This window comes from Furipterus horrens, unplaced genomic scaffold, assembly GCF_987537825.1.
Source record: "Furipterus horrens unplaced genomic scaffold, mFurHor1.1.pri manual_scaffold_2, whole genome shotgun sequence".
In the NCBI taxonomy this organism is placed as follows: domain Eukaryota; kingdom Metazoa; phylum Chordata; class Mammalia; order Chiroptera; family Furipteridae; genus Furipterus; species Furipterus horrens.
In genome coordinates, this window is record NW_028327172.1 from 96,276,397 (window position 1) to 96,301,891 (window position 25,495).

General features: G+C 38.1%; 1 protein-coding gene across 6 annotated transcripts in view; it reads right to left on the reverse strand.

The window, feature by feature from the left end:
- Positions 1 to 25,495, reverse strand: part of NRP1 (neuropilin 1) — a 184,526-nt gene that overhangs the window by 57,478 nt on the left and 101,553 nt on the right. For all 6 annotated transcript variants that reach the window (XM_090266174.1, XM_090266173.1, XM_090266176.1 and 3 more), the window contains exons 7-8: positions 12,116 to 12,271; positions 8,855 to 8,999 (exon numbers count right to left, since the gene is read on the reverse strand). In XM_090266174.1, coding sequence (XP_090122300.1) covers positions 8,855 to 8,999; positions 12,116 to 12,271 — 301 coding nt within the window. The remainder of the gene's footprint in view (positions 1 to 8,854; positions 9,000 to 12,115; positions 12,272 to 25,495) is intronic.

The following is a 25,495-nucleotide window of genomic DNA, read 5'->3' on the forward strand; positions in this document are numbered from 1 at the left end:
TATGTTCATCAGCGATATTGGCCTATAGTTTTCTTTCTTTGTTGTGTCTTGACCTGGTTTTGGAATTAGGGTAATACTGACTTTATAGAAAGAGTTTGGGAGTTGTCCCTCTTCTTGGATTTTTTGGAATAGTTTGAGAAGGGTAGGCCTTCGTTCTTCCATAAATGTTTTGTTAAATTAGTCTGTGAAGCCATCTAGTCCAGGGCTTTTGTGTGCTTGGAGGTTTTTAATAACTGTTTCAATTTCACTCTTTGTTATCAGTCTGTTCAGGTTTTCTACTTTTTTATTCAGTTTTCGAAGATGATATGTTTCTAGAAATATGTCCACTTCATATAGGTTGTGAAGTTTCTTGCCATACAGTTGTTTGTAGTAATTTCTTACAATCCTTTCTATTTCTGTGATATCGGTTGTGATTTCTCCTGTTTCATTTCTGATTATGTTTATTTCGGTCCACTCTCTTTTTTTTCTTGACGAGCCTGGCTAAAGGCTTGTCGATTTTGTTTATCTTTTCAAAGAACCAGCTCCTACTTTTTTGATCTTTTGAATTGTTTGTTTAGTCTCTGCATCATTTAATTCTGCTCTGATCTTGATGATTTCCTTCCTTCTACTTGCCCTGGGCTTTGTTTGTTGTTGTTGTTCTAGTTCTTATAGCTGTGGGGTTAGATTTTTCATTTGAGATTCTTCTCTCCTTTTCAGGTAGGCCAGTATTCCTATGAACTTTCCTCTCAGGACTGCTTTTGCTTTGTCCCATAGGTTTTGGGTTGTTATGTGCTCATTATTTGTTTCCAGAAACTTCTTGATTTTTTCCTTGATGTCATTTTTAACTCATTCATTATTTAACCCATTCATTATTTCCATGAGTTTGAATACCTTTGACTTTTTTCCGTGAGGTAAATTTCTAGTTTCAAGGCATTGTGGTCTGAGAAGTTGCTTGACATAATTTCAATTTTCTTGAATTTGTTGAGGCTTGTTTTGTGTCCTACCATGTGGTCTATCTTTGAAAATTTCCCATGTGTATTTAAAAAGAATGTATACTTTGTTTCTTTGGGGTGAAAATTTACATATATATCAGTTAAGTCCATTTGATCTAGTGTGTTGTTAAATGCCTCAATAACCTTGTGTTTCTTTGCTTCTAAGATCTGTGTATTGTTGATAATGGGGTGTTAAATTCCCCTACTATGAGTGTGTTGCTGTTGATATTCTTCTTGTAGTCTTCTCGTATTTTCCTTATATATTGGGGTGCTCCCCTATGTTGGGTGCATATGTTTACCAGGGTTATATCTCCTTGATGTATTGGTCTCTTCAGTATTATGAAATGCATTTCTTTGTCTCTTTTTATGGCTTTTGCTGTGAAATCCATTTTGTCTGATATAAGTATTGCTACCCCAGCTTTTTTTTCATGTCCATTTGCTTGGAATATTTTTTTTCTATCCCTTCACTTTCAGTCTGTATAAACATTTTGTTTTGAGGTGTGTCTCTTGTAGACAGCATATATGTAGGTCATGTTTTCATATCCATTCCGCTACCCTATGTCTTTTGATGGAGCATTTAATCCATTTACATTTAAGGTTAATATTGATAGGTATTTATTAATTTCCCTTTGTACTTGTGTTCCTCTCCCTCACTTTTTTTCTTCTTTTTCTTAAAGCATTCCCTTTAGCATCTCTTGCAATGCTGATTTGGTTTAGATGTATTCTTTTAGTCTTCCTTTGTCTGAGAAACTCCTTATTTCACCTCCCATTTTGAAAGAGAGCCTTGCTGGGTAGAATATTCTTGGTTGTAAAACTTTGTTTTTCATTGCTTGAAATAATTTTTGCCATTCCCTTGTGGCTTGTAGTGTTTCTGTTGAGAAATCAGTTGGTAGTCTTATCGGAGCTCCCTTGTATGCTATTTGCTGTTTTTCTCTTGCTACTTTTAGGCTTCTCTCTTTGTCTTTAAATGTTGCCAATTTAAGTATGATGTGCCTTGGAGTGGGCCATTTTGGGTTCATCTTCATTGGGACCCTCTGTGCTTTCTGGACTTGCATGACTTTTTCTCTCATCAAGTTAGGAAAATATTCTGTCATTACTTTTTCAATCAGGTTTTCTGTCCCATGCTCCTCTTCTTCACCTTCTTGTATCCCTATGATTTGAATATTTTTTTGATTCATGATGTCCAGCAATTCTTTTACACCCTCTTCATTCTTTTTTGGTCTTTTTTCATTTTGTTGTATTGTCTGGGAATTTTTTTCTACATTGTCCTCTAACTCACTGATTCGATCCTCTGCTGCATTTAGCCTGCTTTTGATTGATTCTACTGTGTTCTTCAGTTCAGAAATGGTATTCTCATTCCTTCCTGGTTCTTATTGATAGTTTGTATGTCCTTTTTTATGCTGGTGTAGTTCTCTGTAATTTCCTTGTGGCTTCCCTGGAGTTCTTTGTATTTTCCCTGGAGTTCTTTGTAATCCCCCTAGAGTTTGCTTTGAGTTCGTCAAGTTCATTGAGCTTCATTATAACCATTCTTTTGAATTCCATGTCTGATAGTTGGCTTATGTCTATTCCACCTAGCTCTCTTTGTGGAGATTCCTCTTTTCCTTTCACTGGGAGGTTGTTTCTGTGTCTCCCCATGTTGTATGCTTCTTGTTTGTTTTTGTTTCTTAGATTTGTTTGCTTTTGATTTCTCACCTTCATGGTATGAGATTCTGTACAGGAGACCTGGGGTGCAGTCCCTTTGATCTCCTGAGCCTGATGCTCTTCGGATGCCCTTTATGCCATTCGTTTAAGATGTCTGGTTGTATTTCAGTTACTCTTTGGTGGATATTTCCCTCTGGCTAGTTGATTGAGAGTCACTCTGCCCACCTTGTCTTGTGTTCTTTGGTAGAGATGTTGTTAAAACATAAACACACAACCCAGGCAAGCAACCCACACCCTCCTAAATATCCCCCACCCACAATTACACTATCATCAGCAAATGAGCCAGTATTAATATAAATGTAAAGAGGTTAAGACTATTATACTATAGGAGAAACAGATAAAAGTTGTTTTAAATAAGGAAAGATGATTTTTGAGAGAGAAGGTGATAGAATAATAGAGTAGCAAATAAAGTCAAGGCTATGTGAGACAGTAAGTAATATTTACATTATATGTTGAAAAAGGGAAGAATGCAGAATGAAGTGAGAAAGTGGAAGTGTATAGTATTAGGTTTATATAGCAGTTATATGCTATATGTTTAGTGTGAGGGGGAGGATAAACAAAACAGACAAACAAACAAAAATTAAAGAAGAAGAATAGGAGGGAGAGAAGATAGGAAACAGATTAAAGAAAGAGTTTTTACCCAGTACAACATTTGAGCATTGTCTTCTTATTCTGGATCCACCCCTTGTCAAAATACCATGGGTTTCAAATCTTTTCTGACTGGCTGGCTGTGAAGAATTCTAGCTTGATTCTGGGGTTGTTATTCTCTCACTCATGGGCCTGCCGCCACTCTGGTGTGAGCCGCACTTAGTTGAGTCCCCACCCACCTGGTCCTATGGCACCCTCAGCCCTGCTTAAGCTTGTCTAGCAACACTGTTCTGCTCACGGTCCAGTACATGCATGCCAAGAGTCTCTGCCCAGCCTCCAGTGCTGTCTCTGCTCCTCCAAAAAAGTCTGTGTTGCTTCCAAGCTGCAGCACCAGCCTGCATCCCTGCCTATATGCCTGCATGTGCCACTTGCCTGCCTGGGGTTCCTACCAAATCTGTAGTTCCACTGCAGCTTTCCTGTATGGACCCCTCTCTCCAGCTCAGTTCTGCTTTTTTGTTTGATGGAGCCTTGGTGCAAGCGCCCAGAGCACAGAATTGTCAGCCGGGAGTTGCCAGTCAAAGGAGTCCCCACCTAGACTCAGTTCATACAGTTTCTCACAGTCCGGGCTGTTCACTGTCTTCCCATACCTCTGGCTGTTTCAACCAAACCTTCTCACTGACACCCTCTGGGACTTTGCTGGTTGGTGCACCTATGGCATGGGGAAGCTTCCAAGAAGATCCCAGCTAATGAGCCAGTCAGGAGCTGCCCCTTTGGGGTGCGGTGCGGCAGAGGCACCAGGCTGGGAGGCCCAGCGACTCCATTTGGAGAGCGTGGGCCAAGCTTTCTGCCCTCTTTCATGCCACTCTCATACTCCCTTCCCTTTTTGCGATGTCTGAGATCCACACTGACTCACTCCTCTCTGTGTTTGTCCTCCAAGTCCTTCTGCGATGGGAGTAAGCACGCAGCACTGCTACCTACTCTGCTGTCATCTTTTCTCCTATGTATGCACTTTCAACCAAGCATGCCAGGCCTTCCACAGCAAGTCCTTGCAAGGCCTCTCCTCATTCACCCCTTACAGATTCTAGAAGCAACTGTAATGCAGGACTTCTTCACTGAGAGTGGGAGAGTCAGGGGGCTTTCCCTCTTTCCGTTCCCTTCATCTGGCCCTTACCACTGTCAGAACCACTTAAAATCTTGACCCATTTTCAAATGCCATGGCATTTATTCTCATCGCTCCACCTGGTGGTGCCTTTCTTTTCTAGAGGTCTTCTCATGTATGAATGGCCACATTTAGTTCCTTGTATGACTGCTATTTGCCTCCCTACATTTTAAGTTCTCTGAGGCCATGAACCAACTCATATTTTAAAATGTTCTATGAGTCCTTGTGTCCTGCTTTATTAATAGTATTTGCTCAACAACTATTAGTTGAATGAATCAATTTATTGACACATTAAAAGGCAGCTGCCCATTTCCCAAGCACCTTTTCTTGGCTGAGATCTGAAAACTAACAATAAATTCAATGAGAATTAAGAAAAGATTTACAAAAACTATTTTACTGGGGGACTCTGAAATTATAGTGTTAAAAATAGAAATCGCAGTTTTGGTCAGTGTGGTCACACTTGCCTAATTCAAAACCAGCTTTTATAAAGAAAAATGTTTAGCTGGTAATGAGGACAAGATGTTACCATTTGGAGAAAAATACAATTAACTTGAATATTTTAAGGAAAGCAGAGCTTTACCAGATTAATGCTCTTTCTCTAATGCAGAGCTGGCTAGGGTAGTTTACAATCCACAAACCTAGCAATGCCCAACCCCTATTCAGCCAACGTGTCCATGAAGCACAAACTGCCATTCCTTCTGTATGTCTGCCTCATCCAAAAAGAGCAATAAAGGGGAAACTTAGATGTGCCTTTGACCGAAATCTATGAGATACTTTTAGCAATGATTAGGAGAAAAAATATATTAGCAATTTAAGGTTTAAACGAGATGCCAGAATTAAAGTCCAGTCTTCACAGTAGCAGGCTGGCTAAGATGTACTTTAGCTTGGCTACATGTAAAAAACTTTGGAAATAGTGTTGCCAGTGTTAGCAAACAAGCAATCAGACAAAAACAACAAAACAAGAAACAGGATGTCAAATTAAATTAGAATTTCAAACAAACAAGGAATATTTTTTTAGTATAAATATGTACCAAATATTGCATGGGGTATACTTATATAGAAAAATTATCTGTATAAGATTTAATTTGACATTTTATATTTTACCTGGTAACCCTGTTTGCAAAGCTTAAAACCAATCCTAGATGGAAAGGAGAGATAAGTTCCTTGATGGTGGATTGAATAATTGTTTTCCATGATATTATTTTACAATAAAATCTCTACTGTAATTGAAAAACAGAGGTATACTGGTAAGTCAAATACTCAGTTAACTGATCTTCAAAGACTGAGAAGGTAATTACTGTATTTGATGGAAGAACCTGAACGAGCATAATTAAATCTTCCCTTGATGACTCAGAAAGTATCTTTGGGTGCTGTGGTGCCTGAGATAATTACTGAGAACTTTTCATTAACAAAAGAACACACTAATGGGTGCAGAAGTTCTAGTTAATACACATCTGGTTAACAAATACAAATTAATAGAGTTCATAGTATTGCTCTTATACATTAAGCGGTAACCTTCCAAGATAATTTTACCAATTTCCATCTTTGCCAAAGTAAAGCCTGCTTTTCAATCACCTATAAAGTAGAATGGTTTACTACAATCTTATTTATAGCTCTATATGGTGACACACCTTTGTATACTCTGGACTTGCCAGGATTACGAATTTCAAAAAAGTATTTTCTGAATGCAACAATTAGGTTAAAACCTGGGGCTCTAGAGACTTTGGAAGTCAAGTGATGTATTCACATGGTGACTACTTTTAATTCAACAATTTTTTTAAAAATCCAGATTGAGTTAGTACTTGTCTCCTCAAGAGAAGAGGGTCAAATTTTGAGATCCATCACTTGTTTCTCAGAAGCCACGGATAAAACTGCAATTCATTCATTGACTCATTTCATTTCATTCATTTAAAAATCAGCACGGGGAGCACTTAAAATAGTCCAGGCATATAGAACACAGTTGAAAACCAGTCCAGCAGGGACATGTGTTCTTCCTTCATCAGTCTCCACTAGGAGGGGACCATGGCCTCTAAAGGAAAAGTATCTGCTTCTGGTACCAAGAAGAAAATACTAATAGTGTCTCACTAGAGTTTCTGCTTGCTGAGGCTTATTGTAGGTTCAATACCATGTACTGTTTAATTTACTGGGTACCATTTAGTAAGCACTTTAAACCAGATGTGTTATACATATTCTTTCACTGAATCTTTATTATAGCTGAATTAAGGTTAATCTTACTGACCAGAAAATAAAAATCAGAGAGGTTAAATGTCTTATCCATGGTCACACTTTCAGTAAGTGAATAGTCCTGAGCCAAGCCTGGGTATCTGTGTATCTTCTGTCCACGTGACCATCATTATAACATGCTAGCCTCTCCAAAAACCTGCCGCCATCAATTATTTGGAGATTGTAGCACTCTTACTAGAGAAAAAATAGCTCATATCTAAAATAAAGTAGGGGTCATGGATAACAGAGTAGCCCTATAAGCCTAAAACCAGTATCTTATTTTTTTTTTAAAGGCTACATATAATAGTTGTAAAATCGAATACATGTAAAAATATTAGAATATGCTATTTTAGACATTTTTGTTTAAATAACTAGCTCACTTAATCACATGTGAAGACTCCTACTCTTAGAATTAACTCTCAAGAAAATCCTTGTGAAAATGGAAATAGAGAATTCAAGTTTAAATAACTATTTTATTTAACTAAAAGGAGAGCCTGGAGATTCAGAGTTCAGACTAATATGTTTGGAGTCTTTATAAAGTTTACTTTTTTTTTTTGTACAGTGACATTAGATTAGGTTGGAATAATAGGCCAGAAATTTCCATCTTGACTTCAAATAGCTTTGTTTCTACAAATTTATGGGTACCTCTTAAATTTGTAATGCTCTGAAAATGACTTAGAACATTCTCTCATGACTTCTGATAAAAATAAAGCCAAGGTTATATCTTACTTTTCAGTGTCCTTTCCTCCTTCAACACCCTCCTACCTAGTTCCTGCCTCTAAGGCCTTGAACTGTCTAAGTCTTAGCTCCTATAATAATAAAACAGCTGACTTGAAGATACACATAAACAAAATTTTGATAAGAAATCAGATGTCAGTTTTTACTTTCTAAAATGGACTCTACTGTAAACAGTATAGGGGTTCTTTTTGTTTGTTTTTCTCTCCTTATTTCACTCCTTTCCAAATTTCTTATAATTCCATGGAAAATTGCCTGGGTGACTTTTTTTCCTTCAAAAGTCAGTATTTTCCTTATCTAAAAATAATTATACTAAAGAGGATAAAAATAAAAACAACAGAATTGGTCTTCATGAAATGAGAAATTAAATACCCTAAATATGTATACTGACATAATATTAGAAGATAGTTCACAGACTTTTAAAAGTTGTTCACTTTTCATTACTTTTTGGTGAATCGATTACTGATTCTGTTTTGAACCTTTAAACTTACTCTAAAGGTTACATTGTACTGTTCTTTTAAAAATGAAAACATTACAATGTATTTATTTAAATGAAAGGGAATTCTAACATAATTGCTATTTTCTTCAGAATCCAAAGCAGATGAGTAACAACAGTGCTGATCGCCATAGAAATACAGTGAGAATAACAGGCAAGACCATTTTTTCCTCTCCAGCTCTGTTCTGACCTGGCCGACAATTTTTAGCTACTTAGTCTCCCAGTACTGCACCTTCTTCATCTCTCAATTGGGTATAATACACGTACTTATAGCAGACTTAACAGAGACTTTAAAATCTTATTGATGTCAGAAGAAACAAAGTCAAAAACTAGAAACATTGTCAATTTGATTTCTAGTATATTCATTAGTATATTCAATTAGTATATTAATTTAACAAAAAATAGATAACTATTGAGACAACAACCAAGAGAAAGTTGTCAGGGTAGTTAGTGAGTAAAAGGAGAAATTCTCACAAGTTAAACTCCTTAACTACAGGTCATGAGGCTACCTCTAAACGTCAAAATGTAAAAGATGAAGCAGGTAGAGAACATTCCTCACAATGGTTATTATAAATCTATTAAGTACTTCTCAGTGTGCTCAGCACCCAGGAGACAGGGATAAAAGGCATGGCACATGCCTTCGTGGAGCTTACAACCTAGTAAAAAGGCACTGGTTCAAAAATCCCTACCACAGGCCTACCTGTGCTAAGTGCTTTATATCCATAAGCTAATCCATTATCATCATAACCCTGCGGGGTATACACAATGATGACCTGGTGAGATAACTAAGGCTTTGAAAGGTAGTAAATTGCTCAAAGAAACAAGCTAGTGAGTACAAGTAGAATTTAAACTCAGATCTGTCTAAATCCAAAGCATATGCTCTTAACTATCAAATGACAATGACCACATATATACAAAAGGACTCTCCCAATATTTAAGTTTATATAATTAAAAACTAGGCATCTTCAAGCTGGAGCTTACCTGTGATCTTGCAGCCATATACTTCAAATCTCAGAGATATGCCATTTTCCCAAGTCAAAGGTTTGATTCGGACAAATCGGGTTATCAGCGGTTTGGGGAAAACTCCAAACACAACATCTGTGGGGTTCGTGTTCCCCTGAAAGATCTATATGGGAAAAGGAAGCGCTCTTTAATAATAGATTAAAACAAATCAAAAACTATATTTTCACAAATGCTTATAAAATAATTCAAAATTTTGGTGTTGTCTATCCAGGTTGAGGTAGTGTTAATAAGTCGTCATGTTATTTTTTTTAAATGATGGTAATCAGAAAGAATCATGTCTAATATAGAATATTTTCAGATTGGCTAGAGCCTCCAAAAACACTGTTATAAGGATAACATTTGTTACAGAATACATGATATTAGCTTTAAAAGTGGGCAATTATTAAATTTATCATAAGGACTTACAAAATGCTATAGATATTTGATGGGAATTCTTACTATTTCACTTTACCAGGAACCCCCAGAAAGTCTTCTTTTTGAATTCAGTGTAGGGTCTGGCTTTTTAAAAATTCTAGAGTATATTCCCAGCTATAGCACAAGGTCAAGTGGCTTTCTCCCTTCCAACTCCATTTCTTAATGGAAGATCTCCCTGACATTAATTAATGACTTAATCTGTTTCGGTTGTTGGCAAAATTATGTTTTAGTGGTCAAAATCAAAACTGAGTTATAAATGATATGTAATTAGAAATCAGCTTTTCCAGGGCTTCTGCTTCTAGTTTAAAAGAGTCATATTATTCTAAGAATGATGAGGCATGCCACTGCAGGTGTAAGAAGTGCCAGTCATAAAGCTGTATCCCACTAGTATTTGTAGGGCCATGGGGCCGGGGCTTGGGCCATAGCCATGTTCTCCAACAGTGGAAGTTGTTTGCCATCATGGAATATCCTGGCAGTAGACTTGCCTCAGGTGAAACTGAAAGCTTCCACTTTCCTGGATGTTACTTCAGCTTGAATGAGGGATGACCCATATAAAAATAATGTGTCTCAGTAATGTGCTGTGCCAGGCCAGACTCCTCCTCCCAGGCTGTGTAACTAGAGAGATTACTGGGCTTATCAGAGGCATGGAGATTCCCTTTCATCTTCCCTGGTAAGTTCATAGAGGAGAACCACAGCTTCGCAAAGTTTGCTCTTCCCTTGGGAGAAAGGGCTTGTAAAAGTCAGGATGCTGTTTTTATTTCATTTAGCTTAAGTGGTCTGCAAATTGAAATGGGTCAAATGCTTTACCAAGTTGGCCATTAGCCTGATCCCTTATCCAGAGATGATTTAATATCATAATTTATCCTAGCCTGTGATAGACTTCAGATTTCTCTCCTACCTCAGCATCTCTCTCTGGGATGCAATCTGTATGGGAGCACTTCTGTATGACAAGAATAATGGGTCACTGCCAGAAACAGTACAGTCCCAAACCGGTGCTTAAAGGATCAACAAGCACACTTCAGGGACAGCCTGGCAGTCTGTAGAGTGCTGAGTGCTCCAAACTTTGGCTCACACCAGGGGAATTTTGTTTGCTGAACGTCATGTAAGGACATGCCTTCCATTCACACAGAGAGGACTGCGAGGGGTGTGTCTGTTCTCAGCCCACTCTGGCTAAGAACAGGAAAGAGGGCTGAAAGGCCCCACAGTACAGAGAAAGGAAGGTGGCTAACTATAACTAGACTGTACCTGGATGTTTGGGTTTCATTGAGGTTCAATGAAAGTGCTCAGATAGATGCCAGGTCTTTATCTTTTCTGGATCTTTCTTTATTTTTTCTGCCTCCCAATCTGAAAGCTCTGTGTGTACCAGGGTGCTCCTGACAGTGGACCCCCCCCCCCCCCCGAGAATCTGTGTGTGTTCCCGGCACCCTTTTGGCTGGGTGATCAATGGATATACAATGGCTGCAGAGAAGATCTTGGAGAAAGAGCACTCATTTTTTTAAAGAAATGGCCTGAAGGTTTGGGGTCAGTTCTCCCCATTCTCTCTGGATTCTCTTGTTTGTGGTGTGTCCTTGGCATTAGTGAGTTGGTTTCTTTATTTTATTATTATTATTATTATTATTATTATTATTATTTTATTTTATTTTATTTTTGGTGTGTTCGTTTGAAGTTAAAGCATGTCTTCAAAAAACTACTCCAAAACAAAAATAAGTTGTGAAACTCAGGGTCAAATTTACTCGTTTAACTGCTGTAGATGTTTATTAGGATGGTTTTTCTTCCCCAGATGGAGAACTGGCTTCCTATCCTCAAGGGCTGGATGGTGGCCTTGAACTTGCCTGTCCACATAGCTTTCCTTCCACAGAGCAGCTACATACCTATATCTGCTTTAGTCTTGCCTCCCCTAAACAAGAGAGAGGGCTTTGCAGCTAATAAAAGGGAAGGAATAGTTCTCTCACTTCACACCCAGGAGGCTTTTCTCAGCACAGAGGCAGAAGTCAAGTCTGTGAACACTCAAGAGAGACAAGGATATGAACCTGACCTCTTCTCAAACCCAGGACTTCAATTACCCAAATCTTTGCTACCACCCTTATCAATTATACATTTTACTCGGCCTCTGGAACAAGTTTTAATTTGGGAGAAACAGTGAGTATGGGTTCTCATAAATCTTTGATTACTAAACAGAGCAAGTATAACTTCAAATAAACAGGAAGGCTGAGGAAAAAACACCTCAGTTCCAAATGATCTAGAGCATAGCTCCTGGGGGCCGGGCATGGCTGTGTGCATCGTTGGTTAATGCAGTGAGGAGGTGGCGTGTGTGTGCTCTAAGGGAACATGATGGGCTAGCTTAATTCTATTTATTCCACAGAAGCAGCCAAACACACTGGTAAATTAGTTTGTGAGTCACAGAGGGTAGTTGAAAGTGACTTTTCTAAAACCAGCCTGTTACAAATAGGAAGAAAGAATGAATCCATGAAAGAGAATGGAGAAATACAGTGGGGGGAGCAACTCCTAAGATTCTAAGAGGACAGTGTCTTGTGCATGGTCCTTGGTCCCTGTGGGAGGTGTAAAGTGAATCTTGAGTTTGACACTGACATTGACTCTTCTTGAACGCATCTATATAATTGGCTTTTGACTTCTGGATCTGGGAACATGAGATACCTTGGTAAGATTTAAACCTCTAATTGCACTTTTCATGTTAAATCAATTAAAAATAAATCAGGCCAGACAGAAAGCTCCCAAACAAACAAATACAATTGACCAACCATTTCAAAGACTGAATTCATAGTTAGGGGTGGCAGCCACACTTACAATAGGCTTATTTCCTTCTTTGATGGTGATCCAGTCTTCCCCATTGGAGCTGATGTCTATTCTGTAAGTGCTGATGTAGTATTTCTTCTTGGTTTCCTTTGAAATGGCTCCCTGAGTCCCAATAGCAGTGACAAAGCGCAGAAATCCTAAGTCCACCTGCAAAATATGTATGTGGTCAGCTGCCCATCTCTGCACTGCCCTCAACTGCAGCATCTCTCCTGTGATCTCCATGGCTTATTTTCCACCTACCTGGGATCAACAGACCTTAATTCCATCTGACATTAACAATCCGTAAGTCCCCATTCCATTCCTTCTAACAAAAGGCACAGATATGAGAAGACAGCAATTGCCCTAGGTTGGCAATTGCTAGGAGGAGACCTTTCTCGTTGCTGCAACCAAGATTGCTTGAAACTGAGTTCAATATCATGTTGCTATATTCTTCTAAGAGATTGAAAATGCTTTTTAAGTAGCACATCAATATATGTCATTTTATAAATAGAAAATCAAGACAAACAAGATAAACTCAAATATTGGACACTGGAGAGGCCTGGACTAGATCTCAAGTTGAACATGGTTCTATTTCCTGTCAGTGTTTAACATCCCACCTCCTTCCAAATAGAATGCAGACTACATAAAACAATACCGACTTTGAAAGCAATGTGAGTGTTGTAGTTTGGGAGATTGGCCCTAGATTTGGAGTCTGAAATGGAGAAGAAAGGAGGAGTGCGAAGTAAAGATTTTTGTTTCATAAATTTGAATTTCAGATAAACAACAAATATTTTTAGTATAAGTATATCCCACGCAATATTTGGGACCTTCTACAATCGAATCATTGCTTACTTGAAATACAAATTTAACTGGGTGTTCTGTATGTTATCTGGCAACCTTAAAACTAATTCATTCCAGACAAATAATCAGGTAATTTTAAGTTGCTGCAAAAACTCTGATTTTCGAATGCTCCAAATGGAAAGTTAATGGGTACTCTGCAACTGTTTTCAAATGCTCTTAGAACACAGTGTTTTACTCACTATCCACTGAGTCATGCCCAAAGCCATATCCGCTTTCATGTTCAAGGGCTCTTAAAATCTTGATGTCCAAGGGAGCATGAAGCAGAGCTATTTAAATAAACTCTTCCTGTCAAACTTACAAATGGCTCTTCAGCTTGAAAAATGATTAAATTCCCAAGAGAGCCTTATTCAGCTTAGGCTGATTTGAAATAACTCTAGAACTTTATTCCCTGGCTGTCCTGTTTCTGCTTTTCAAGTTTTGCTTCTAGAATAAAACTTAGTTACCAGGTAGGAAAGAAGTTAACTAGTTGTTAAATAAAAGAATGTTAGGTACTAGAAACAGTTGACTTAAAGGAAGGAGCAATTGATTGGAATTTAAGTAGCCAACACAGAAAGCACCCAAAGTCTCAGATAAAAAGACTCCCAAAGCATATGCGTGAATCACTCATTAAAAAAAGTCTTCTTTTTTCAATTACAATGAAATGCATTAGCAACCTCCCCTTGTAATTGCATAAAGTTTCCTGCTGTGCTATAAAACTCTGCACATTCTCTTATCACAATGGAATTCTTGACATTTCACTCATTTTTTCTTCCTAACATTACTGCCACTGGGTTTAGTATGGATGAATGACAACCTCACAACAGGATTACAGCTGGGAATTATTGCAATTAAAATTGGAAGGTACCCAAAACTCTAACAAGATACAGCCTCCCCAGCACTGTGGGAACTCTCACTGACAATGCTGGGGATGTTCTTTTAAGTCCTTTCTCCCTCGGTATCTATGGGGAATCCCCTAAGAGAGACCCTCCCATACCTGATGTTTGGAAGAAGATATACAGTAGTCCTTCTCTATATCGCGGTTCACTTATCGCAGCCTCACTGTATCGTGGGATTTTTAACTATATCGCGGGATTTTGCAGTACTGTATACATATGTTGTTAAAGTTACATAGGTTTAAGAGTGTAGAATGTTTAAAAACATTAGTGTTTATAAAAGTGTGGAAAAGGTTAATAAGGAACTGGGAATGGTTTAGAAGTGTGTGGGAAGGGTTTATAAAGCCTTAAAATGTACATAAATACTAAAATAAATGTAAGGTTCCTACTTCACAGATTTTCACCTATCGCGGGGGGGTAGAGGGGATCTAGAATGTAATACCCATGGTAAGTGAGGAAGTACTGTACAGTCTTCTGCCTCAGAAGCACCATGGCTCACACAGCTGGTGTCTGTGTCAGGAGAGTCAGGACTGCGTGCCTGTGTGCATACCTTTCTCACAGGTGAAGCTCTCTCTGCTAGTCATGACATCGTCCTCATCTATCTTTTTAGTCCCACCTGCTGCATCTGTCTCCCAGACCCATTAAAATACTTTTTAGTCCTAACACAAGAGAAGCCTTTTCTGCCTGCATGCCTTGATATGTAAAGTTCTCTTGACATACCATTTCTTTTATTTTTTTTACTATGAATGACATTTTTTCTTTCTTTCTGGTCTGGTAAGCAGAGCAAGTCACTTGTCAACCTAGAATATGAAATGCATAGCTCATGTGTCTACCACTGAAGCTATCCTGTTGTGTTTCTGTTCTATCTCCCTCCAGACTTCTATGGTTTCTTTTAGGGAATATTTGTGTTTCTATATAGAAAAGTAATAGATGCCTATTGAAAATTCATAATATGCAGAAAAGGTTAGAGAAGAAAATAAAAATCTCCACAAGGTCACCATTAGGAAATAACCACTGATAGATTTCTTTTTCTTATGCTAAATATATGTGAATATTATGTACCTGTTTTGTCATTATGAGAATGTGGTCATTTTACCACTGTTTTTGATAAGCTGTCTTCTGTTTAGTTTTATGGGTGTATTTCCAAGCCAAAATATTTTTCTACATTATCATTTTCAATGGCTTTATGGTATTCTGTAATAAGGTTGTAGCATAATCCATTTAATCAGGGTGCTCTCTGTGAACATCATTACTAAACTTGATCTACATTCATTCAGTGGACACTTAATACTTCTCATCTGCTAAATTCCACATTAAGTGGTGGCGATACCAAGAGCAGTAAGAGTGTGGGAAGCACAAACGCATGATTACAGAACCGGGCAATGCACATAAAGTATGCTGCAGCACAGAAGAAGGATTAAGCCCTTTCCCAGAGAATTGGAGCTAGGGGGACTAGAGACATTTCACAGCTGACTTTGGTGTCTGTTATATAATGGATACACAGTGGGAGCTTGCAGGTGGGCACAAAGGGAAAGAATGTTCCAGGGAGAAGGAGGAGCCGGAAGGGCAGAGGCAAGGAGAAGAAAATGAATGAATTAAATGACAGACACTAAGGAACCTACCACATTTCCCTCACCTCTATAGTCATTTGTTAAGAAGTGTATTGATTTCTAAAGATTATTTCGCTCTGGTCATTTTAAAGCCAAAATAATTCGTTGTCATGAAAACCAGTCAAGACTATCCTTTTGGTGATTTAGCTTTTTGCATTATGATGAGCTCTCAGCAATCTCACATTCTAATAGATAAAATTGATGCCTCAAGACTGGATGCTGGAAAGACAAAGATACAACAGAGAGCAGTCCTATATAATGCCACCCTTCTATTTGAGAATTCATTGTCCTAACAATACTTCCTTTCTTTCCATACAATTTCCAATAACCACAGTTAAATAACCCACTTTTCTTAAATCGAATAGGCTATAGTCCAATTATTATTTTCTTATTTTGAAAGAATATCATTATTTCACAGCTGCTTTATTTTTAATTAGAAAATTGATGTGATTTCCCATCTGAGTTTGCTCTACTTATGTTTACCATTAAGAGTAATGGTGAGGGGATGTGATGACGGGAGGAAGTATGTACAGATCTGAACATCAAATGAACTCACTAAAATTGTCCAATGTTTCCCTTCCTGTGTGTGACAAACATCTGGTACTTATCTGATGGTATGTAAATTATTTTACAGAAGTTCATCAAATTCCCTTTGAGTTCTAGTGTCTACTCGGAGTTAGAGGAGTTAGACTATGTAGCAACATTAGCAGAAGTGACCCACTATGACATCTTGTTTCCAATATAAATATAAAATTCCAGTACTGCTGATAGAATGTCTACCCACATCTTGCTTTCACTGTGCTCCACACACAGAGAGAAGATATTGCTAGGTAACAGATACAAAGAGAAAAACCCAACTTTTATTTTTTGGGGGAAGTGCACCAATAGAAGAAAATAGCTGTCCTCATCCACTTCTGGAGAGCAGGAGACAGTACCCCAGCAGCTTCTTGGTGTAAGGGCCCCCCATGGTGTGAGTTCTAACCATACTTCTGACTTACTGTTTGTTGTGAGATGTTTACAGGTAAAATCCACATGTGCTTTATGGCCATTGCATTGTCTTAGTAATGACAGGAAACATATTCCCCAGATAAAGAGAAGCCAGGAGAGGCACACATTTTACTGGAAACCACTTGAGGACAAAGCCCTCTTTTCAGCATTGTGTAGTAAATCAAGTAGCAAAGCTTTGCAAACTGTTGCTTCCTATAATAATACATAAGCAGCTATTGGTAATGTCATACTGTAGAAAGCCTCACTTATAAAAGGAATATCTGTCTTGCTTAATAAAATACCGCCCATTGAACCAGATTGGCAAGGGAGTGGTTACCAGCTTTTAACATTCCTGAGGCAGGGCAATGCAAAAACCTGAAAAAAATAAGGGACAAAGAACTGGATTCTGATTAAAAACAGGAAAGACATCTTTTGATAGGGGGAGTATGTCTGGTATTTTTAGAGCGTCTCTGATGACTCAAAGAACTGTTAAATTCATCACTAGACTCTACAAGATAAAGAAAATATTTTAAAGCAATTATCTCATTTCCATAGATAACACATGTTTTCTGATCAGCCTGAACTTAACCAAGTTCATAGCACCTGATCCATATGTTACTTAACTTAGATTTTGGACTTTGTTTTTCAATTTTATTTTTCAATTAGTTCATATATGCAACATTATTTTGTATTATCTTTAATCTTGAATTTTTTATAGTTACCAATCAAAATATAACCACTTGATATTCAGTGACAATTCTCTATCTTTTTATATATTTTCCACTATTACTGTACTACATAGAAAAATACCGATGGCTAAAACTACTCATTAATAGAAAGTTCATGGAGCAACACCTCTGTGTCAGGCATTTTATTCAGGGCTAAATTTACATACACAAACTCTTTCAATTCTCATAACAATCATACAAAGAAAGTTTTATAGACAAGCAACTGAGTAAGAAAGTGATGTGTCTCAGAATCTCATAACGTATCAGGACTTAGCCCAGATCAGATTTGCGGTCATGCATGAGCCTCTACAACTCAGGCTGTTCCCCAATTCATATTATAAAAGCAGCAATTATAGAAAGATAATTTACAATTTTTAATTAGCAATAATTAAATCTTACAGTTACCCTTTTTGGAAATTAAATATTTTTGTAAAATTATAGAAAACATGAAACCATTTATGATTACTTTGAGTATTAGTTTAAAATGTACACTGACTACTGCCAAGCAAAACTTTACAATGATTCAGCTATGCTGTAGAAAAACAAGATGGTAGTGATGAAGCATTTTTAGCAAAAGACAGTGAGGAAACATTTACAATATTGGTAAATAATAAAATATTCAAGTGCAAGAAAAGTGCACTGCAAAAAGAACCACATCAATTTCCTTTTCTAGTCGTAACTGCCTGACTTAATCTTTTTTTCCATAGTTAAGTTAAGGGAAAGCATTTTCCTGGGTGGAAACAAACTCCTGGTTGCAACAAAACCTATGCTGATAGTAAAACAATCCCAAGTGAATGAGCAGATGAATTTTCCTGTCAGAATACAGGAGCCCACCAGCTAGAATAACAGTAGATAAAGCTGGAACAGATGTAGTGGAAAGAAATGCTGGCTTCTCCAAGTGCCACTGTGCTTACAGCAGAAGAATGACAAGGATAGGGGCAAAGAAAATGAAGTCCCCAAACACGGTCTGACCTTTGTTTTTTCAGCTGATGAAAGGAGAAAATGTTTATGTGGGCTTCGCTGTGTCTGGGTACATGGCACATTCTCTAACTCTCATATTAACTTCTTTTGCATAAATTAGAAGCAACTAATTAAAGAATAAATATTTAATTCCAATATGTTCTTTGAACTGGAGTTGCATCTGGTTCTGTTTGAATAGTAAACTTTGCTGCAATTGTTAAAATTGGCAAGCGGCATTGGCAGGAAGAAACAAAAGAAACTCCATGTAGCAAGTTAATACTACAAGCATTTCAGCTGGAGGCATTTCCAGAATCCAAGCTATTCAAGTCACTGCAAGGTGGAAACCATGCAGACCGAATGTGAAGGAGAAGGCTGCTCTGAGATGGAGACAACACCTCGGTTTCCTGGCTCCTCAGTGTGATGGACACAGCATTAGGCTGGAGAGCACTGCATGGGGCTGTGACACACCTGAAAATGTTCAGCTAAATTTATAAAACATATTTAAGAGACATATGAGCACAGTGCCTTCACATATTTTATGCAAAACTCAAGTGTTTTTTCCCTTCTGTGTTCTTTAGATCACATAAAATTGTGTTCAGAAAAATTAGATTTAAGTATTCCATTTCAATCTCCCTCATAAAAAACTTGTAAAATCTGGACATCAGGACACACTATAACACACTATATTCTGATGACAAAGGATGAGAAAATGAAATAGTATTGAGATTCCTATAGACTCTAGGATACCGATATTCAGCATCTAAGGCAATTTAAAATTACTGTGCATTGAGGTCCAAGATGGCTGCGGGTAAGTGGAAGCTACACTAACCCCAGCTCGGCTTCCCAGCCTACAGCCACAGAGTGGAAAGTAAAATAGTATCCAGCTGTGAAAAGTGAAGAGTCACAGGGTTTCTTGCTAGCCAGGGAGAAACAGTGGCAGAAAAAGAGCTCTTAAGTGGACGACATACAAAAATATTTTGGCCCCCACTTACCCTGGGCTTAAGCAGAGGGAAGGCAGAGAGGACTAGAGACGCTTGGGGAGAGTTTGGCGCGGTGGCTTTGACGGGAGAACTGGGGAAGCAGCCAACCGGGCCCCAGTGCCGACTCTTCCCCAGTACTGCAGGCAGACCATTCCCCTCCAAGTGGCATCAGCCTGAGGGGAAGCAAAAGCCCTGCCTACAGGAATTAAGCTGCCACACCCACAGTCCTTAAGCCTGACGGCTAATCACAGATTGAATAGATTAACAGCTGAAGGAGACAGACAAAGGCAGTAGATCCCTGGAAGTCTCCAACAGGCTGCCTAGGGCCAGACTGGTACACAATCTGACGCGACCAGGGGCACATCCAGGAAGTGAAGATCGATCTAAGAAGCAGCAACAAACAACAAAAGTAACAAAATGGGGAGACAGAGAAACAAATCCCCATTGAAAGGAAAGGTAGAATCCCCAGAAAGAGTGCTAAATGAAATAGAGGGGAGCAAACTATCAGATATGGAATTCAAAACATGGATTATGGAGAAGCTCAATGAGCTCAGCGGAAAGTACAAGGAACTCCAGGGAAACTACAAGAAACTCCAGAAAAACTACAAGGAACTTACTGAGAATTACACCGGCATGAAAAAGGACATAGAAGCTATCAGTAAGAGCCAGGAGGAAATGAAGAATATAATCTCTGAATTGAAGAACACAGCAGTAGAAATTAAAAGCAGGCTAGAGGAAGCAGAAGACTGGATCAGCAAGCTGGAGGACAACGTAGACAAAAACTCCCAGACAGTACAACAAAATGAAAAAAGACTGAACAAGAATGAATAGGTTCTAAGACAGCTGCAGGACAACATGAAACATAATAATATCCATATCATAGGAATCCCAGAAGGAGAAGAAGAAGAGCAAGGGATAGAAAACCTCTTTGAAAAACTAATGAGAGAAATCTTCCCTAACATGAGGAGAGAGAGTCACGCAAGCCCAGGAAGCACAGAGGGTCCCAATGAAGATGAACCCCAACAGGCCCACTTCAAGACACATCATAATTAAAATGCCAACATTCAAAGACAAAGAGAGAATCCTAAAAGCAGCAAGAGAGAAACAGCTAATGACATACAAGAAAGCTCCAATAAGGCTATCATCAGATTTCTCAGCAGAAACACTACAAGCCAGAAGGGAATGGCAAAAAATATTCCAAGCAATGAAAAACAAAGGCCTACAACCAAAAATACTCTACCCAGCAAGGCTCTCATTTGAAATGGAAGGTGAAATAAGGAGTTTCCAAGACAAAAGAAGGCTAAAAGAATACATCTCCACCAAACCATCATTGCAAGAGATGCTAAAGGGTCTGCTTTAAGAATATGAAGAAACAGAGAGAGACAGGGAGGAACACAAGTACAAAGGGGGACAATGACAATGAATAAGTACCTATCGGTAATAACCTTAAATGTAAATGGATTAAATGCTCCAATCAAAAGACATAAGGCAGCTGAATGGATTAGAAAGCATGACCCACATATATGCTGTCTACAAGAGACCCACCTTAGAAAAAAAGATCTACACAGACTGAAAGTGCAGGGATTGGAAAAAAGTATTTCAAGCAAATGGACATGAAAAAAAAAGCTGAGGTAGCAATACTTATATCAGACAAAACAGATTTCACAGCAAAGGTCATAAAAAGAGACAAAGAAGAGCATTTCATAATACTTCAGAGAAAAATTTATCAAGAAGATATAACCCTTGTAAACATATATGCACCCAACATAGGAGCACCCAAATATGTAAGAAAAATTTTGAAAGAATCCAGGGAATATATAGACAGCAACACACTCACAGGAGGGGATTTTAACACCCCATTGTCAACAATGGACAGATCTTCGAAGCAAAGAAACACCAAAGATATTGCGGCAGTGAACAACACTCTAGATCAAATGGACTTGTCGATATATATAGAACTTCTCACCCCAAAGAAGCGAAATATACATTCTTCTCAAGTGCACATGGAACGTTTTCAAAGGTAGACCACATGGTAGGACACAAAACAAGCCTCAACAAATTCAAGAACATTGAAATTATATCAAGCATCTTCTCAGATCACAATGGCTTAAAATTGGAAATCAACCTCAAGGAAAAAACTCAAAAACATTCGAACTCATGGAGAATGAATAATGTGCTCTTAAATCATTAATAGGTAAACAATTACATCAAGGAAGAAATCAAAAAGTTTCTGGAAACTACTGATAATGAACACACAACAACCCAAAACCTATGGGATACAGCGAAAGCAGTCCTGAGAGGAAAGTTCATAGCAATACAGGCCTACCTAAAAAAGCTAGAAGAATCTCTAATAAAAAATTTAACACTACAGCTACAACAACTAGAGGGAAAACAACAAGCAAAGCCCAGATCAAGTAGAAGGAAGGAAATCATCAAGATCAGAGCAGAATTAAATGACACAGAGACTAAACTAACAATTCAAAAGATCAACATAAGTAGGAGCTGGTTCTCTGAAAAGATAAACAAAACTGACAAGCCTTTAACCAGGCTCCTCAAGAAAAAAAGAGAGAGGACCAAAATAATAAAATCAGAAACAAAAGAGGAGAAATCACAACCAATACCACAGAAATAGAAAGGATTGTAAGGAATTATTACGAACAACTGTGTGGCAAGAAATCTGACAACCTAGAGGAAAGGGACAAATTCCTGGAAACATAGAGTCTTCCAAAACTGAATCAAGAAGAAGGAGAAAGCCTGAACAGACCAATAACAACTAGTAAAACCGAAGCAGTAATCAAGAAACTCCCGGCAAACAAAAGTCCTGGACCGGATGGCTTCGCAGGTGAATTCTACAAAACATTTAGGAAAGAACTAACTCGTATCCTCCTCAGACTATTCCAAAAAATCCAAGAAGAGGCAAGACTCCGAAACTTGTTCTATGAAGCCAGTATTACCCTAATACCAAAACCAGGTCAAGACACAACAAAGAAAGAAAACTAGAGGCCAATAACGCTGATGAACATAGATGCTAAAATCCTAAACAAAATATTGGCAAACCGGATTCAAGCAACACATTAGAAAGATCATACATCACGAACAAGTGGGATTCATCCCAGGGATGCAAGGATGGTTTAATATTCGCAAATCAATAAACATAATACACCACATAAACAAAATGAAAGACAAAAACCACATGATCATATCAATAGATGCAGAAAAAAGCATTTGATAAAAGTACAACACCCATTTATGATGAAAACTCTCAGCAAAATGGGAATAGAGGGAGCATACCTCAACATACTAAAGGCCATATGCAAGAAACCTAAAGCCAACATCATACTCAATGGGCAACAACTGAGAGCATTCCCCCTGAGGCCAGGAACAAGACAAGGACGTCCACTCCCTCCACTCCTATTCAACATAGTCTTGGAAGTTCTAGCCACAGCAATCAGACAACAAAGAGAAATAAAAGGCATCCAAATGGGTAAAGAGGAAGTAAAACTGTCATTATTTGCAGATGACATGATAGTGTACATAGAAAACCCTATAGACTCCACCAAAAAACTACTCGACCTAATAAGTGAATTCGGCAAAATACCAGGGTACAAAGTCAATATTCAGAAATTGAAGGCATTTCTGTACACCAACAATAAAATCTCAAAGACAGAAACTAAAAAAAAATCCCATTTACCATAGCAACAAGAAAAATAAAGTACCTAGGAATAAACTTAACCAAGGAGGTAAAAGACCTATACTCAGAAAACTACATAACACTGAAGAAAGAAATTAAGGAAGATACAAATAAATGGAAGCATATACCATGCTCATGGATGGGAAGAATCAACATCATTAAAATGTCCATACTACCCAAAGCAATTTATAGATTCAGTGCAATCCCTATCAAAATACCAATGACATTTTTCACAGACCAAAACAAATACTTCAAAAATTTATATGGAACCAAAAAGAGCCCAAATAGCCACAGCAATCTTGAGGAAGAAGAACACAGTAGGAGGAATCACAATACCTGATATCAAACTATACTACAAGGCCACGGTAGTCAAAACAATCTGGTACTGGCATAAGAACAGACATATAGATCAATGGAACAGAATAGAGAGTCCAGAAATAAACCCAGGTCTATATGGTCAACTAATATTTGACTAAAGGAGAAGGAACATCAAATGGAGTGAAAAGAGCCTCTTCAACAAATGGTGTTGGGAGAACTGGACAGGGACATACAAAAAAATGAAACTAGACCACCAACTTACACCATAAACTACAATAAACTCCAGATGCATCAAAGACTTAAATGTAAGCCATGGCACCGTAAAAGTCCCAGAGGAAAAAATAGGCAGGAAAATTTCAGATATCCCACGTAGCAACATTTTCACTGATATTATCTCCTAAGGCAAGGGAAATAAAGGAAAGAATAAACAAATGGACCTACATCAAACTAAAGAGTTTCTGCTCAGCAAAGGAAAACATCAGCAAGATGAAAAGGGAACCAACCATATGGGAAAATATATTTGCCAATGATACTTCAGACAACAGATTGATCTCCAAAATATATAGAGAACTTATACGACTCAACACCAAGAAGACAGACAACCCAATTAAAAAATGGGCAAAGGACATGAACAAACACTTCTCCAAAGAGGACATACAGAGGGCCCATAGGTATATGAAAGAATGCATCACTAGCCATCAGAGAGATGCAAATAAAAATGACAATGAGATACCACCTCACACCAGTCAGAATGGCCATCATCAACAAGTCAACAAACATCTTGTGCTGGAGAGAATGCGAAAAAATGGGAACCCTGGTGCTTTGTTGGTGGGAATGCAGACTGGTGCAGCCACATGGAAAACAGTTTGGAATTTGCTCAAAAAACAAAAAATGGAACTGCCTTTTGAACCAGCAATTCCATTGCTAGGATTATATCCAAAAAATCCTGAAACACCAATTCAAAAGAACCTATGAACCCCTATGTTCATAGCAGCCGTATTTACAATAGCCAAGTGATGGAAACAACCTGAGTGCCCATCTGTAGATGAGTGGATCAAAAAACTGTGCTACATTTACAGAATGGAGTTCTATGTAGCAGAAAGAAAGAAGGAACTTCTACCATTTGCAACAACATGGATGGAACTAGAGAGAATTATGGTTAGCGAAATAAGCCAGGCAACGAAAGAACAATACCTTATGCTATCACCTATTATGGGAGAGTAATGAACAACACAAACAAATGAGCAAAATTGAACCAGAGGTATGTAAACAAGGAATAAACTGACAGTAACAAAGGGGGAGTTGGGAGGGAGATAAGGAGTAAGAAGGGGAAGGGTCTAGTCAAAGAACATGTATAAATGACCCACGGACATGGACAACTGGGTGGGGACTGAATGTGGGAGAAGGAGGGGCAGGGTGTGGAGAAGCAAAAAGGGGAAAAAGGTGGGACAACTGTAATGGAAAAACAAACAAAAAAATTTTTAGTGGGGGAAAAAATGAAAATATAAAGAAGGGAAATGCAAGTTCAGTGAATATTAGAAGGACAAGGATTTTCCTTCACACTGTATATTTCTCTCCCTATCTGATCCCTCCAGAGTTTGGCATTCTAAAGAAGTAAGTAATGACATAAGGTTCTTTGCATAAAACTAATAAGACCAGTTTTTAATAGAGGGTTTTTTGACCAAGACTTTGACTGGAATGTCATGCCTAAAGGACACATGCTTGGACTCTGGTTGTAACCAAAAAGCCTTTAGGAACTTGGAACGGCTTTCGAAGGTAATAAAAGCCCACGAGATCAAAGGCCTGGTATCTTGGTTGGTTGTGTGGTCCACAGCAATCTTTCCAGGGAAGGAATGAAGGTTGTTTTCCTGAAAGATGGCTAGAAGGGACCTTAAGGCACAATGGAAAACCAGAAGGACTTGGAAAAGACAGGTGTTTACAGGCAAGGCTGAATGCCAGATATGTGGCTCAGCTTCTGTGCCCTGAAGGGCAGATTGAAGGTCACGCTAAATGTTCCTTGTGTAAGTTCCAGCAAAGTAGAACTAAAGATCATAAGTGATCATTTGCTGCTCTTGTTGTGTTTATGCAAATGAACAGGATAAATTAAAAATGAACTTAATGCAGTCCCTTTAATGACGAGGAGGGTAATGTTTGGGAGAAAAATCGTGATTCAAGGAAAATCACAATGCTCAGTGGTAGACTATAAAGTAGTGCAGCTAACCATCTTTAAAGTTTCTTTTAATTTAAAATATGTTTTCATTTGAAAGTTAAACTGTGTCTGTGGTATCATCAAAGATATTTAATTTACGGGCAAGAAGAATGTCAAATGCCTTGCAATTGGATGTCTCTCCAATAAGACAGACTTACAGATTTAGAGACTTGTTT